Below are 16,132 nucleotides of genomic sequence, written 5' to 3'. Positions count from 1 at the left end.
CTCTCTCTCTCTCACACACACACACACACACACACACACTTTATTGTTTCTGTTTCTCTAGGGAACCCTAAATAACATGGTAATTTGAATCATCACACTTTGGTGCTAAAAACACTCACAAAAATTTACCAGCTTCACAGAATATGCAAGCTAACACTGCCTAAAAGAGTTAAAGAAGATTATTCAACTTACTCAATTGAATAAATTGAATTTAATAAGAACTGAATTACTTTTCAGTTGCTGAGCAACAACTTTAAGTGTCATTCGGCAGAGTAGGTCACTTTTTAAGGCCCAAATGCTCAGCTAGATCATAATATTTTTAATTGTTGACAGGGCTCATTAGGATTGTAACAATCTGTCTGAAAGATAGGCAGACTTTTGCAGACTGACAGATTTTCACTGGCCTAGAGACAGCTTATTCACTGTAATCTATTAGCAGCAAGGTGATGCATTATCCTTTTAGACCAGTACAAAGCCTCCAAATCTATACACACAGAACCAACCTCACTCAAGATCATGGCTTTGTTCCTTGCTCTAGCCCCTTGTGAATCTGTACTCAAGACCAGGACTGCTCTGCCACAATTGTGTTCCTAGAGCATTAATTAGCTCATAGGTGAGTGATGCTAAAGTAGAACTTGTACTTCCCAACATATTAATGCTGTGCCTCCCCCTCTTGCCCAGTAACAGCCACCAAATGCAAGTTCATTCCCAAAGCTGAAGCAGCAGACAGCAGGTGAATACAGTGTGGGACACAACGTCCACTTTACTTGGGGCCTTCCTGTTGGCACAGCCTGTCCACGTGCTTTGTCTTGGTTCTCTCAGAGCTTTATACATTTTGTCCTTCGCCCCATAACTCAGTAGCCACAACCTACACACCTTCCTCATCAAGCTTCCTTCATCTTCCAAAAAATTAACTACAAAATCCTGTATTTTTATTTTTTAAAACTATCTACAGGGATTCCTAGACTGTTATACTCTATGTCTATTAAGACTCTAACATGAGGGCGCCTGGGTGGCTCAGTGGGTTAAGTCGCTGCCTTCAGCTCAGGTCATGATCTCAGGGATCAAGTCCCGCATCGGGCTCCTTGCTCGGCAGGGAGGCTACTTCCTACTCTCTCTCTCTGCCTGCCTCTCTGCCTACTTGTGATCTCTCTCTGTCAAATAAATAAATAAAATCTTAAAAAAAAAAAAAAAAAGACTCTAACATGACTTTTTTTATTGTCCTAGTACCTTATTAGGATTGTTACTGTTTTTTTGAGTGCTCTGGTTACAAAGGTGTACAATACTGAGTGGTTAGCTTCACCCTTTTTTTTTTTCATATGTCCTATGTGTTTGCAGAATATTGCGTTTTTCGGGAATGCATGCACCATGTCCGAGCAAGAATGCCTGCACCGTAATTCATTTGTTAACATTCCCAAGCGAACACTATCTGCCAGAGAGAGGTATGTGCTGTGCCATGTATCCCTGAGGAGGGAAAGAAAAAGTATTTTGCATCACAAACACTAACACTGGTTTATAACACTTCTGTCAGAAAATATGACATACAAATGTCCTCAAGCATGGATATTCTAAGCAAATGTCCGGTGACTCTTCTGGAATTCGTCCAGCCTAGCCCAGAGCCGACTGTGACTCTGGTCTGTGGAGGCAAGAATTTCGAAGTGGCTGACACTGTTGACAGCAGGCGACACTTTCACGCTGGCACGTGGGTTTTCAAATGAATAACTCACTTGTGTTTTTTGCTTTATATCCAGACATTTAAAAAATATTCTTGATCAAAGATATCACTATAACAAAACAGCCACTTCAACATGCTCCATAATTTTATGATTGCAAATAATCACAATGGGGTTTCATGGTTGAACCTTCTCATAAAATGTCCCAAAACTAAATTCTAAAAAATTGAATTTGAAGGGAATGGTTGCCCTTGATATGTTTGTCTGTGTGTAGGGATGGTGCCCTTAAAATGTGTCAATATCTCAGAGTGCCTGGGTCCTGGGACTGAGCCCAGAATCCATATCAGGCTTTCTGCTCAGTAGGGAGTCGGCCTCTCCAGCTCCCTCTGCCCCTCCCCCCGCCCATGCTCTTTCTCCCAAATAAATAAAGTCTTTTAAATGAATAAATAAAAGAGTATGTCATTATCTCAAGTGTTTCTGCCTGCTCACCCACAAACAACAAGTAAGGGTACATTAAAGGGGCAAAACTTGAAAGAACCTGTACTTAGGACAGCTCAAAAACAAAAGACAAAAGCTAAGACATAGAACTTTGGTACCTTCTCAATTTCTCATCTCTGTAAAAAAATTTCCTATTTCTTTTAAGTTTTTTTCTTGTGGTGAGAAACATACAGGAACTCTACCTTCTTGTATTTATTTATTTATTTTTAAAGATTTTATTTATTTATTTGACAGACAGAGATCACAAGCAGGCAGAGAGAGAGAGGAGGAAGTAGGCTCTCCACTAATCAGAGAGCCCGATTCAGGGCTCAATCCCAGAACCCTGGGATCATGACCTGAGCTGAAGGCAGAGGTTTTAACCCACTGAGCCACCCAGGCACCCCAGAAATCCACCTTCTTAACAAAACTTTTACAGGACACTACTGTTGACACATTTTCGTAAAGCAAATCTCCTTTCATCGTGAATGACTGAGACGCTATACCCATCAAACAACAACTCCCCATTCTCCCCTCACCTTGCCCCTACACCTACCTTTCTACTTCTCCTTCCAAGAGTTTGACTACTAAGGATACTTCATATAAATAGAATCATGCATTATTTGTCCTTCTGTGATTAGCTTATTTCACTTAGTATAATCCTTCAAGAATTACCTCTACGATGCCTATTGTAGGAATTCCTTATTTCTTAAAGCTGAATGATATTCTATTCTAGGTATATATGTTTTCTTCTTCATCCAGTCATCTGTCAGTGGGCACTTAGATTGCTTCCACCTCTTGGCTACAGTGAATAATGCTACAATGACCATAGGAGTTTCTGTAAGCTACGAGTCATCCACATGATTCCAAATGTGTGCAAATTAGTTTATATTTTATTTCGCCAAAATGAAAACAAAAACGTACAGTATTCTAAGATTCCCAAGTATACGTGTAAAGAGCCCAAAAGGTCTATAGCCCCTGATCTGAGAACCACTCAGAAATGTGCATAGGCTGGGGTATGCACCAGGAGGTATAGTTTCATTGATTATACTCCAATCCCAGGTCCTTCAGGTATCAACTCCCATCTACTTAAGAAACTGAGACAATACACTCATTGGAGGTCAGGGTCAGGTCTACAAAGTCTCTCTAGTGCCTAGGATGCTGGCAAGAACATTGGGTGCATGAGAGAAAGAACTGAAGGAACATGTCCAAACTACTGCATCTGTAGATCTTTTTATAAGACATACAAAGCCCTTAAGGGTCAAAATTCACTGTGCTCCTTTTATAACTGCTCTGACAAAAAGCAATTATAATTTGGGAAATCCCAAATATTTACAAGCTGAAGCAATGGAATTCCATTTTGAGGAACTGATAAGGAGATCATGTGTCATACATATATTCCCCCGTGACAACTTTCCTCTGGAATATAGTGTTTGCTTTCTATTTTACAACCTGACATAAGACTAATATCCTCAGATAGAAGGAGCCTGAATATCCATGATGAGGGATCTCTTCCCATCTCTCCCGTCCAACTACATACTGCAATGGGGAGCTGCCCACGCTTTAACAAGTTACCCATGAAGCAAGAATGTATACTCTATACACCATTTTAGAAGGAAAAAAACCCCAGGCTTTTGAATCTCTTTCTCATCCCCGACAGGGTCCCATTTCTGCTGGCAGCCTCCAAACCTCCATTCAAGGCAGATCAGCGCAATACAGCTACTTCCATTTTCCAAATGAAGTTAAGATTATGTAACCCAGACAGAAATGAAGAAACAGGCAAAAATGTCTCCATTCTCAAAGTGACAGGAGTACTAGGACCATGAGTTTGATCAGTGATTTAGAAGAGGAGTCAATCAAAACCTCAGTTTAAAAGACAGCTAAGAGACAGTGGTTCCTGGAATGCAGTCTTCCTAGGATACCCCACTGTAAGTCTTTTTCTTTGTGTCCACGCTATAAGGGCAGGATAAATAATCTCTTGTCAAAAACCTGACATCAAAACACTGAACCTCACAGTCTGAGCAGGGCCACTAACCATCCAGCAAGACACATAATCCTCCAAGGATGGGATGGCAGGAGGCCAAAATAAAGTCATTTCCTTGAAATAAAATTCAAATATCAAAACCAGGAGGGACCACCAGCAAGTAGAGCTTGTAAAAGCCAAGCCATGTACAGACTCCCACAAAGCCCAGGAGCAAGGCTCATAAGGTCCACAGAAGAGCTGTGGTCTTCTCAACAGACAGGCTTCTTCTACTCAGCAGTGGGGTAATGACACATAGAAGTATAGTAGAGGATATACTCAAGAGGAAAAAAGGAAAAGCAACAGACCAACAACAGTTAGAAAATATACATCTATAAAGACCCCCTTCTGAACCCAGAAAAAGCAGAGAATTCTGGAAAGAATGTGGTCAGAACACTGAGAGATCCCAAAGCCAGGGCCAGAGGTAAATATCACACATTGGCACAAACACGCTTAATCCTCTTCCAGGACTGGGGTTCCAACCCACTGCTGTGCCTCAAGGCTGGAAAAAGTCTGTGCCTCCTTGGATGAACACCAGATAATATTCCTGGCCACTTGAGTGAAAAATGTATCTTCAAATACTACAACAACCATCCAAAGCACCAAGGTACTCACATTCTGAGGATACTCAAGAGCTAAAATCAAACAGAGAAGAGCTGATTTTCCTCCCCCATCTCAAGGTGGTTTATGGCAATGAACTTGTTCAGTGAAAAAAGAGGGGAAACTGAGGCACTATCCAATCTGTCCATCTGTCTATTGACCTCTGTCTTTCCTTTCCCTTCACCTGTCTCCCTCTCCCACTCCACATCTCCAGCCTTCTGAGTTTCTGTTTCTCTGCCTCTATCTGCCTTCTGCCTTCCCATATTATGAAGCACATCATGGAAAAGAAGGGGCTTCATGAAGCAACCATGTTATTAGGGAAAAAGGCAATCAGACTGGAAAGGGCTAACGTGGAACCCGAGAGGGGGAAATGTAAAAGAAACCCTGACCAGTGTGGAAAATATCCTTCTGTCTACTTGTAGCTACTTGTTTTAAAAATGTACTGCTTAAGTGGGATTGGTGTTCAGCCACTGAGTTCTTTCTCCTGATTTTTATAATCATCACTACAGTTATATGAATATGCTGAAGTACACTATTTTTGACAACCCATACACAGCTCACAAGTGGATAGTTTTGGTTCTTCTCAATTAAATTCAGTTTCTACATGATCAAAAGAAAAGCCTCCCCTTCAACAATGTGTGTGTGTGTGTGTGTGTGTGGTGGGGGAGGGGCGGGCAGGGATCAGAAACTAAGAGATACAGCAGACCAGAGGGGATAGATTTTGGTGTCTGAACAACAGTGGCAGCCTAGCCCTGCCTGGCAGGTCACCAATCACACTAACGCCTGTTACATTACAAGCACCAGCCTGGGTTTGTCCCTGATCTGGCCACTGTGGCCATATCTATATCCATGCACAAATCCAGGGCAGTACTCGTGCCAGCTGGATCCCCTTGATTCTGTTTGTGAAAAACATGCGGTTCTAACTTGATTTATTGAAGTGAAATCAATTGACAAATAATACTTACAACTGCAAAAGATGGAGTTGAAAAAACTCTGAAAAACTTCAGGTCCACCTAAAGGTAAAGGAGTTTTGCCATCCCACTACCCTGGTAAAATGTTTACACACACACACACACACATACACACACCCTCTATTTCCCTCCTTCCTTGCCAATCTTGGAACACCATGACCAGGTTACAGCAGAATGTTTTAAAAAAAAAAAAAAAAAGAGAGAGAGGGAGGGAGAGAGAATCAACAAAAGAAATAAAATACACATACCATGAACTGCATTCTCAGTATATGAATCAAGGAATCCAAGAACATCAGTTTATTCTGTTCATTTTACAAACATTTACTGAGCACATTTATTAAGTATCTACTAGGTACAAAACTCCCTTTCATAACACCCCAGCACAAAAAATTGGCCAGACTAGGTTATTACAAGTCTGTTCTCTCTGACCCAACATTTTCTCCCCACTTCATGGAGTGTTCTTGGCCTTGCACAATCTTCCTTCCTGAATTCTCTTCTATAACCCCATTGCCTTGCCCACTGTGGTTTCACCTGTTGGTTGACCTAATTCCAGGTCACCAGGAAGTGGTGATGGCCATCCTGCCCCGGCAGAAGATTTACACCTCCCTAGCTCAGGCTAACAGTGACTTGACCACTGAAGACATTCCCCTTTAGGGGAAGGAGTCTTTCAATCTTCTACCAAAAAACCAACTGAAGAGTCAGTTGACACACATCCCAGAGACTATTTTCATCCTTTTACAGTGCAACCTTATTTCTTCTCTAAGATCACAATATTGATGACTAGGGAGTTTAACCCAAACGTGTTTAATATTTTTAAATCAGAAGTTTGATTGGTTTTACAACTGGAAATTCTGTCAACACTACCACATTTTGCCTTATAGGAGCCAAACATTCTAATATCTGATAGTTAATCTTCTCAACCTGGACATCAAAACTCCCTGGATAATCATTGGACAAGAAGCCACCAGGGATGCCAGATGAGAAAAAAAGCCACCCGATGAAATGACACACATTCCTAGAGAAAAAGTTTTCCCACTGGAGGAAAACATATTTTATACTAAAATATGTCCCAATATATCGTGGAGTTAAAATGAACAAACATATGAACTTTTTAAAATAATGGAATTTCTTGCAAATAACCCTCTTATCTTTAAATGTTCTTTGATGAAATTTTTGAGAAATGTTTCACCCACACTATAAACTTCTTGAAGGCATGAACTACATCTCATGCTTCTCTTTGTCCCCAGAGACCTAGGGCAGGACCTACGGCAGTGTCTGGCACAAAATAAGCACTCATGAATGTCTGCAGAATTAATTTGGCTGAAATAATGCCAACAGCATTATTGATAATAAACAATTTTTACTGCATTCAGATGAGAGGAAGGGAAGGTGAACAGCTGTAGGAGGAAGTGGAATAGAAGCAACTGAATTTACCAAAAACAGTTACTGGCTGCCATGGTAACAATCAGATGAAACAACTCAGTTTAGTTCTTTTCCACTTGAACAAGCACAGGAAGGCAAATATTGTACTTGTTAATCTCCACTCACAAGGGGGTGTGGCTTAAAATACAAGTCTACCAGGTGACACTGGTGCCCATTAAATTTAATAATCTTTGAAGAGTTTGGAAAGGCATCATGATAATAACAATATCACCAATATCATGATATTGTCATTGTCATGATGAAACCAGGTAGTATAAAGAAGCCAGGTCATATTAAAGTCTGGTTTCTATACTTAAACTAAGAAGACCATCCTAATCATTTCAAGGTTAAGTGTCAAATATTTGCTGCTGAGACTTAACAACTGTGAAAAGTAGATAGGTGTGTAGGTTCGTGTGTAAAACATCGCGTGGGTTCACCTTCCCTGATTCTTAAAATTGTTGCCTTTTGTAATTAGTTGGACCTAAACCAAGTTACAGATAAAAGATAATTCCAAGAATATAGTTTATAGCGATACTCACAACTTCATGGAGAGATTGTATTTTAACTCATTTGTAAATAATAGAAAAGGTGAGTATCACACCCACTTTCTCTCCACCATCCTTCTCATACTTGCAGTGAGTCCTTCTCCATGCCTTACTCTCCAAACAGGAGGGAGGAGCTGGGAGGAGGAGGAGGTGGGACAACCAAACCAGCAGGTTCAAGCTGTGATGGGTGAGCAAGACCACTGATCCTCCCAGGGTTCTGTGGTTTTGAGTTTTATGTCTAAGATATGCAAACTGCCTTTCAACCATAATCCAAACAGAGAGCAGGAATACATTTTACAGCACTAACATGTTTAGAGTGTCTGAGGAAGAAGTGAATACAGCAGTTCAAGACACACCATGACAGGAAGGAAAGCACGGACACAAATTACTCTTGAACAAAACCTAAGCATCTTTCCATGCCTGGCCATGCAGGCATTTCCTTTCCCTCCTGAGAATTAAGTTAGTAACTTGATATCATTTCTGTCGGGGTCATAGAGAATTTATTATATAATTTATCATTTTATTCCATTGTATAAAAGAGTTTCAGTTCAACAACATATGGGATCAAATCCCTGCTCTTTCATTAATCAGTCAAGTTCCTTAACGTCTTACGGGTCTATATTTCTGGGTCTAAGTTTCTCCAATTAGAAATGAGAAAATCCACATCCCGGGGTTGTTGCAAAAATTAAATGAACGATTTCTGTAAAATGCCTAATACATGGTAGGTATCAATGAGTATGTAAGTTCAGCAATGCAAATGACCAACATGTTTCGTCTTCTATGTTGTAGGAAAACAACAAATACAAGAACTACTACATATCAGGGGCACCAATTTGACAATCCGCAGCTCACAGCTCTTGGGTCCTTACTAGAAGGTGCGATGAGATCTGGAGAGCGCTGCTAAACTCTGTCTGGGAACAAACTCTTGATGCTGCGTATTTCACTGCGGGCCCGGTAATTAATAAAGTGACTATTGCAAGGCTCAGAAGTGAGCAAGCAAAACCTTCTCCCCAAACCCTGACTCTGAACGCACTCCCTTTCTTCAACTCTAGGGGATCTCCCCCTCGGAATAGTTGGATGGAGAAAAGCAACTCAGAAAGAAGAGCTGGGTCCAGTAGGTCTGCTCAATCTTAAGGGTTAAGAGGGAGACGCCAGCTCACCGGTGAGTGCAGGTAACACCGTCCTCACCTCCCGCCCGCCAACCCACACACGCACCTGGGGATGAATTTGGCCTCGTCTCCAAGTCGCGCCTGGAAGTCCTGCCAAGCCTGGCCGGCGCTCGCCCGACCCCAGGGGGCTGCCAACGTGTCCCCGTCGCCCTCATCCTCTTGGCTGTCCTCGGGGTCGGGTCCCACCTGGGCTGAGGCGGACGCGGGCTCCCAGGGAGCCCAGCCTCGGTGCCGCCCCCCGCGGCAGGACCCACGGAAGCCGCGCGCGAACTCCTGGAAGGTGATGGCGCCGTCGCGGTCAGCGTCTAGCCGCTGGAACACGGCCTCGGCGTCGGCCGGCCGCACACGCAGCTCCGCGCACAGCGCGCCGAACTCCTCGCGCTCCAGGCGCCCCGAGCGGTTCGCGTCGCAGGCAGCGAAGAGCGAGCGCAGGTGGGCCAGCTCCTCCCGGTCCCCGTCCGCCTCCATCCCGCCCTGTGAGGGTAGCGCAGAGGGCTCCGGGGCGCAAAGGGGCGCGCGGACCGCGGTGACAGCGGAAAGTCCGGGGCCACCTGCTGCCGCCGGGAGCCGCGGGGAGTGGACCTCGTCCAGCTGGTTGGGCCGCTTGCAGGAATGTCCGGGCGGGGCGGGGCGCCTGCGCGGGCCCGGGGGCGGGGCGCTCCAACGCTGGTCCCGCGCGGCCCTTTACGGCCCGGGAGCTGGACTCCGCGTACAGCGCTGCAGCGGCCACCTGAGATTGAGATTGAGCGCCCCGCGGAGCGGCCCTCACTTTCCGCTCGGGCTGGCTCCGCCCAGCCAGGTAGGAGGGGCGCGTGGCTCGGGATCCCACACCTCCGGAGTCTGATTTCTCTTCTGTGCCAGGCTCCAGCCGGCCCAGCCCGGGTTGGGGCCTCTTGGACTTGGGACACCCGGCCAGAACCGGGGCTTCAGCGGTAGCGTTTGCCAGGCTCTTTGGAGTAAAACACTGGTTGCTCAGGTAAAGCAAAGGGCTAGCAGGAGTGTGCAAAGCTACCTGGACAAAAAGAGCAAAGGAGGATAGGGGTAGGACTCCCAAATTGGTTAACGTTATGCGTTATTTCAGTCTCTTGTAATTGCAGAACTTTGGTAAACGTCTGCATATACAAGTTTTCTTGCGAACTAATCTACGAGATTTACCAGAACACCCCATTTTCCGATTTTACTGGCTTTCCTTAATCCATGCCCTCCCAACATTAAATTCCAACCGGTTAATACACATCAGAAATCACATAGATCTTCCAGATCCCTGCATCCGAATAATTTTTCTCGGTCCTTGTCTCCACAACCTGAGAAAGAATTAGTAATCAAAATTCTTTGGCAGGCAGCGATAGTTAAAAACTAGGGTGATTTTTAAATTTTTTTTTACATAAATCTTAGGGAAATCTTATGTCCACGTGCATGTTACCCTTTGTTTTTAAACACTTATTTCAGCAGTGCTATTGTTTCTTTAATACTGACTGCTTAATGAGTACTAGATCTTAAAAATTCGATCATTTTGATCTTTCTTTTTTTCAATCTTACCCTGTTTCCAAGAGACCCTCCTTACTCTGTCTTGTGACTTATGCGGATGTTCCCTCCAGTGATTCTAATAGCCTGTGAAAATGCATTTGGGTTATTTTTACTTTATTTACTTATCCATGCCCTCCACGTTTTAGACTTTCTTTTATGTACAGCCATTTCTTTTAGTTATGACTCTGTATTTCCATTTTTTAAAAAATGGAAATACAGAGATCACAAGTAGGCAGAGAGGCAGGCAGAGAGAGAGGAGGAAACAGGCTCCCTGGCGAGCAGAGAGCCCTATGCGGGGCTCGATCCCAGACCCTGGGATCATGACCGGAGCCGAAGGCAGAGGCTTTTACCCACTTAGCCACCCAGGCACCCCTGTATTTCCATTTTTATCTTATTCTGGATTTTCTTCATTGCTTATTATTTTGATTTTTTTTATTATGATTAAAATAAAGTAGGGGATTTGACAGACATCCCTCCAGGCTGGTGTTCTTTTTTTTTTTTTTTTTTTTTAAGATTTTTAATTTATTTGTCAGAGAGAGCGAGCGAGAGCGAGCACAGGCAGACAGAGTGGAAGGCAGAGTCAGACGGAGAAGCAGGCTCCCTGCGGAGCAAGGAGCCCGATATGGGACTCGATCCCAGGACGCTGGGATCATGACCTGAGCCGAAGGCAGCTGCTCAACCAACTGAGCCACCCAGGCGTCCCCAGGCTGGTGTTCTTAAACATAAGACTAAGTGCTAACCATCTGAGGAAATGTTAATTCTTGAATAGTACAATAAACAGAGTCAATGCTCATAAATATCACTGATAATTAAAATCTATAAATTTAACTGGTAAATTATGAGAGGCATTCCATTAGAGTCCCTGATCTTAGCAGTCTAATTGCTAAGTGAATATAGTTCCATGCAAGTGGACGCTAACACATCAAAATGAATTTTATCATTATTACAATATAAATTGTTATTGATTTTGAGTTCATGTGCCTTCCTGTTTATTCTAAAGATTGATTTTTCCATATAAGGGAAGAAGTGGCTAGCTAGATAATGCCCTTAAAGCTTTAGAAATAGACTGGTTCAACTCAACCTTTGAAGTATTATTATCATTATGCTGTTAGTAATTACTAAATATCTGTAGTTTTCAAAATAGATGAGTTAATATTTTTAACTGTTTAGACAGAAGTGCTTTCTTGAAGTTGGTGTTGGTTGTTAGGGGGACCATATGTCTTCAAGAGGCTAGCATGGGCTTTCTTTATGGGACAATGTTCCAAGAGGCTAAGTCCCAACACACAAATGCATTTCAAGCCTCAGCTTATGTCATGGTTGCTGATATTCCATTGATCAAGGCAAGCCAACATGGCCAGCAAAGTTAACATGGCCAACAAGGCAAGCCAACATACCCTCAGTGTGGGAGGGGACCATACAAGATCACAGAGAGAGGGACTTGTACTTTATTAGGGGCCCTTATTGTAACAATGTATCATGCTTAAAGTACTGGGATAGTCTCTAAGACATTCTCTTAGGTTCCTATCCTGCTGACCTTTTTCTGTTCATTCTACACAACCACAATTGGACAGTCCTTCTTAAAAACCAATTATTCTGTCACCTAGAGCTCAGTTATTCTCAATCTGTGATAATTTTGTTACCCAGGAGACATCTGGCAATGTTTGGAGACATTATTGGTTGTCACAATTTGTCAACGGAAAGATGCTACTAACATCTAGTAGGTTAACACTAGAGATGCTGCAAAGCATGCTGACATACACAGGGCTAGCTTCCCATGACAAAGAGTTATTTGGCCAAAAATGCAATAATGGTTAAGAAAACCTACATCTTAGCTCATAAATTCCCAGAGGTTCCCCAATAAAAAGAGAACCAAGGGTTAACTCTTCATCTGGACATTCAGAGTCCTCTGGTCCCACTTCATATACCCAATATCTCTCTCTTTAGATTACATCAGTGCTCCTACTATCCCCTTGATTATGTAATTAACATAATAGCTCCTTATTATTGTCACAAAATGTGAATATTAAACTTAATTTTCCCCTCTTCTGTCTAACCAAACCATTTCCCAGCTTTCGAGGAAGAGCTGGATCCTTCTGTTCCTACCAAAGTTTCCACAATTTCATTGTGACCTGTCACAAAGACGTTACTTAGTATGAATTATGTCAGCTTAAGTAAACAAGGCTCAGGAATGTCCTTTTTTTTTCATGGTTTTACTTTTCAAGTTAAAGTTCTATTCTGTCTGGAATTTGGTTTGGGTCAGATATGAGTTGTAGAATTAACTTTACAGTGATTTTTCTAGTTGTTCTAACACTGGTTATTCAACTGTCCCTTCCCCATGGATTTAAATGTCACTTTTGACATATACTCAATTCCTCCCTGTATTTGGGTTTATTTCTGGACTTTCTAGTCAGTTCTATTAAGGAATCACATTTTGAAGGAAATCTTGGGCTTATAAAAAGATTCCTGAAGTTCCTAGTGGGTTGCCTTTCATATTTTAAGTGTTTTTTATACAGCATTAAGCATATGGCAGAGGAGATCAGGAGAAACAGAAGAGGAGGTATGAAGCATAAGACTAATTCATTAGGCACAAGTACAAACTGACAACCATCTGAAATTGTCATGTAAATCAGTGAGAAAATAATTGATTTATAGAAAGAGTAAGGAACCTCCAGTTTATCTAAAACATGAGATGCTTCTGCAAAGCCATTCACAAGTTACTGAGGAATGCTTCTGAATATCTTCAGCAATATACTCAGGGGAAGGCCAGGGTTGTGTAATCTGTCTCTAATTTTTTTAAGAAAGAGGGAAAAGAAAGAAATAGGAAGCATTTCTTTTCTGTTCTAGCATCCAGAAACAGCTAGTGAGAAATTGGAGATAACAGAGCAACCTTTGAGAGCCAATGAATTGGTAGGTAAAGAGAGCTTGCCTGTATTTATTAGCATGACTTTGCGAAAGATCAGCTTGCTCTGTGGCTACCCAAGGATTTTAAAAATCAGAGATAATCTTGTTAGAGTGTGTTTCTCAAAACAGTGAAAAGATATTATGTGATCTAATACACTTCTAAAACACAAATAAATTTGGAAAAGAATCCTATTCTGCCCCTTCTTGGATGAGATAAAGAAAGCAGTTTATACTTGCTTAAGCTAAAATTTCCTAAATGTATTTGACTATGAAAGTAGGGTTTGGGGTTTGGTTTGGTTTTTGTTTCAATTTCTGAGGGCTTTCCACCAAGTTAGTGATCTTGAGAACATTCTTCAGGAAACCAGTGACCAGGGTAATGAGTCATGAGAAATTATTCCTTTGCCCCAATATCATAAATTGACCCAATTTCTTATAACAGGGAATTAGCAGGATCCCCTAACTTCCTCTTTACTCAGTAAAATGGGAGAGGCTTTTAGTGGAAGCCTGTTGTAATCTACCCTATAGGATTTCTTTCAGGTACAAGAGCCTTCCTCAAAGTCACTTAAAATTCCAGTTACTCTGCCCCAGAGAGATCCAATGAGCCTGTTAAGATGGGACAAGATAACCAAGTAATGGCATATCACTGAGGGACCAATTAGGAGGTTCAGAAATTTCTCAAACATAGGCACCTCTGCAAGACCTTGAGTCTTAGTTCTCTCATGGATATCTGCCATGGCTTGCTGTTTCTAAGGAAGTTACAAGAAAATTTTGAAGATTTTATAAAAAAAGAATGTGTCCACAAATTTATATCATAGTGATTTACTTGATCGTTAAGTAAATCTGGAAAAAAGAGAAAAGAATAATGTAACACTGATTTACAAAATTGCAAATATGAACATTTTGTCAAATTTTTTTTTTTTTTTAGAAAATACAGCATTATGGATCCATCTAGATGAACTTCCTCTTTGTTTGCCTATTGTTTCTGTAATCAATATACAGCCTTGTTGTGTGTGTGTACGTGTTGGCAGTTATCAGACTTTGGGAAATCATGAATTATAGACAATTAGTATGGAATGTCAACTCTGCTCTGGTTTGTGAAATGGTGTTTATACTGTTTAGAACACAATAGAGTTGGTTCGATTGAAATTGAAAAAAGGATCCTCTCTCTCTATTGAATTACCTTTGTCAGAAATCAAATGGCCATACATGTATGGCTCTATTTCTGGACTTTTTATTCTGTCTTCTTGACTTGTACATTTTTTTTAAAGATTTTAGTTATTTATTTGACAGAAATCACAAGTAGATAGAGAGGCAGGCAGAGAGAGAGAGGGAAGCAGGCTCCCTGCTGAGCAGAGAGCCCGATGCGGGACTTGATCCCAGGACCCTGAGATCACGACCTGAGCCTAAGGCAGCGGCTTAACCCACTGAGCCACCCAGGCGCCCTTGACTTGTACATTTATCCTTTCACCAAGACTATATGGTCTTGATCACATTGCTTGATAGTAAGTCTCAAAATTAAGTAGGATAAGTTCTACAGCTTTGTTTTTCTTTTTCCAATAGTTTTGGATATTCCTTGGTCTTAGGTATTTCCATATAAATTTTAAGATCAGTTTTTCAATTTATACTTATATGTCTGGCATTGTGATCATGTTGAATCTTGTAGATCAATTTTAGGAGAATTGATATCTTAATATTAAGTCTGCCTATCAATAAACATGTTGTATCCCTCATTTATTTGTTTCCAGCACATAAAATTCAATTGATTTTGGAATTTTGACAAACTTATATTCTGAGACTTTGATCAACTCACTTATTAGTGATCTGGTAGAATTCTTAGAATATTCTTCTTACACAGTCATGTCGTCTGTGGGAAGAAAAGGGTAGTTTTACTTCTTCATTTCCCATCTGTATGTATTTTCTTTTTCTTGCTTTATTGCACTGGTTTGGACTTCTACTACAATGTAGAATTACAGTGGTAAGAACAGATCTCCTTGCTTTGTTTCTAATCACGGGGGAATCATTCACTCTTCCACTGTTGATTGTAAAGTTAACAATAGAGTTTTTGTAGATGCTTTTTATAGGGTTTAGAAATTTCTCCTCTGTTCCTTCATTGCTGAGAATATTTATCATGGATGGATTTTGGATTTTGTTAGATGCTTTCAGCATCTATTTAGAGGATAGTGGTTTTTTCCCTCCATCATCCTGTTAATGTGATGAATTCTATTGATGAATTTTCAAATTTTAGTCCAGCTTTTACTTTCATGGGGTCTCACAGGGGTCTCACATGACCCCTCCCTCAGGACAGTTAGACGTCCCACATGGTGCCTCAGGGCTCCTACCATGAGTTTTCAGAGAGTCTTGGGCCAAGGCTGCAAGGCTTCTTACAACCTAGCCTCAGAAGTCTCCAGTGTTAGTTCAGCCACCTTCTATTGGTCAAGCTAATCACTAAGGCCAATGCCAACTCAAAAGGATGGTAAATTGTCACCATCACTCAATGTGAGGAGTAGTAAAGAATTTTTGACCATCTTTAATCTACTACACCTTTTTTGTTTTGAGTTGGGCTTTATATTACATCCTTTTTGTTTTCTATATCTCTGTCTGAAGTGGGATGGGCTATTTTTCACTTCAGCTCTGGCTGCCATATTTACCTGATATTCCCCTCACCTGTTTTAGACCTCAACTTAGGTATCATTTCCCTGACTTTCCAAAAAGAGATTATGCTTTCCTCCTAAGTGTCCCCATTTGCACCCCCATACCTACTGCACATGCGGATCTGTCCTCCAGCCATATTTTTTCCCAAACATTAAGCATTCTTTTTTTTTTTTTTTTC

General features: G+C 41.5%; 1 protein-coding gene across 5 annotated transcripts in view; it reads right to left on the bottom strand.

The window, feature by feature from the left end:
• The window catches only part of LOC131813155 (ras and EF-hand domain-containing protein), a 71,965-nt gene extending 62,421 nt beyond the window's left edge, over positions 1–9,544 (bottom strand). For 2 of the 5 annotated variants that reach the window (XM_059143376.1, XM_059143377.1), the window contains exon 1: positions 8,921–9,515. In XM_059143376.1, the coding sequence (XP_058999359.1) occupies positions 8,921–9,342 (422 nt within the window). In that variant the 5' untranslated portion in view covers positions 9,343–9,515. Of the gene's footprint in view, positions 1–8,920 lie in introns of all 5 variants that reach the window. The other 3 variants (XR_009346639.1, XM_059143379.1, XM_059143378.1) reach the window with 3 other exon arrangements.
• Between the last annotated feature and the right edge of the window lie 6,588 nt (positions 9,545–16,132).

Source organism: Mustela lutreola, chromosome 12 (assembly GCF_030435805.1).
Source record: "Mustela lutreola isolate mMusLut2 chromosome 12, mMusLut2.pri, whole genome shotgun sequence".
NCBI classification, from domain to species: Eukaryota; Metazoa; Chordata; class Mammalia; order Carnivora; family Mustelidae; genus Mustela; species Mustela lutreola.
The sequence above is the reverse complement of the archived record's forward strand: the minus strand, read 5'-3'. Positions and strand labels throughout refer to the sequence as shown.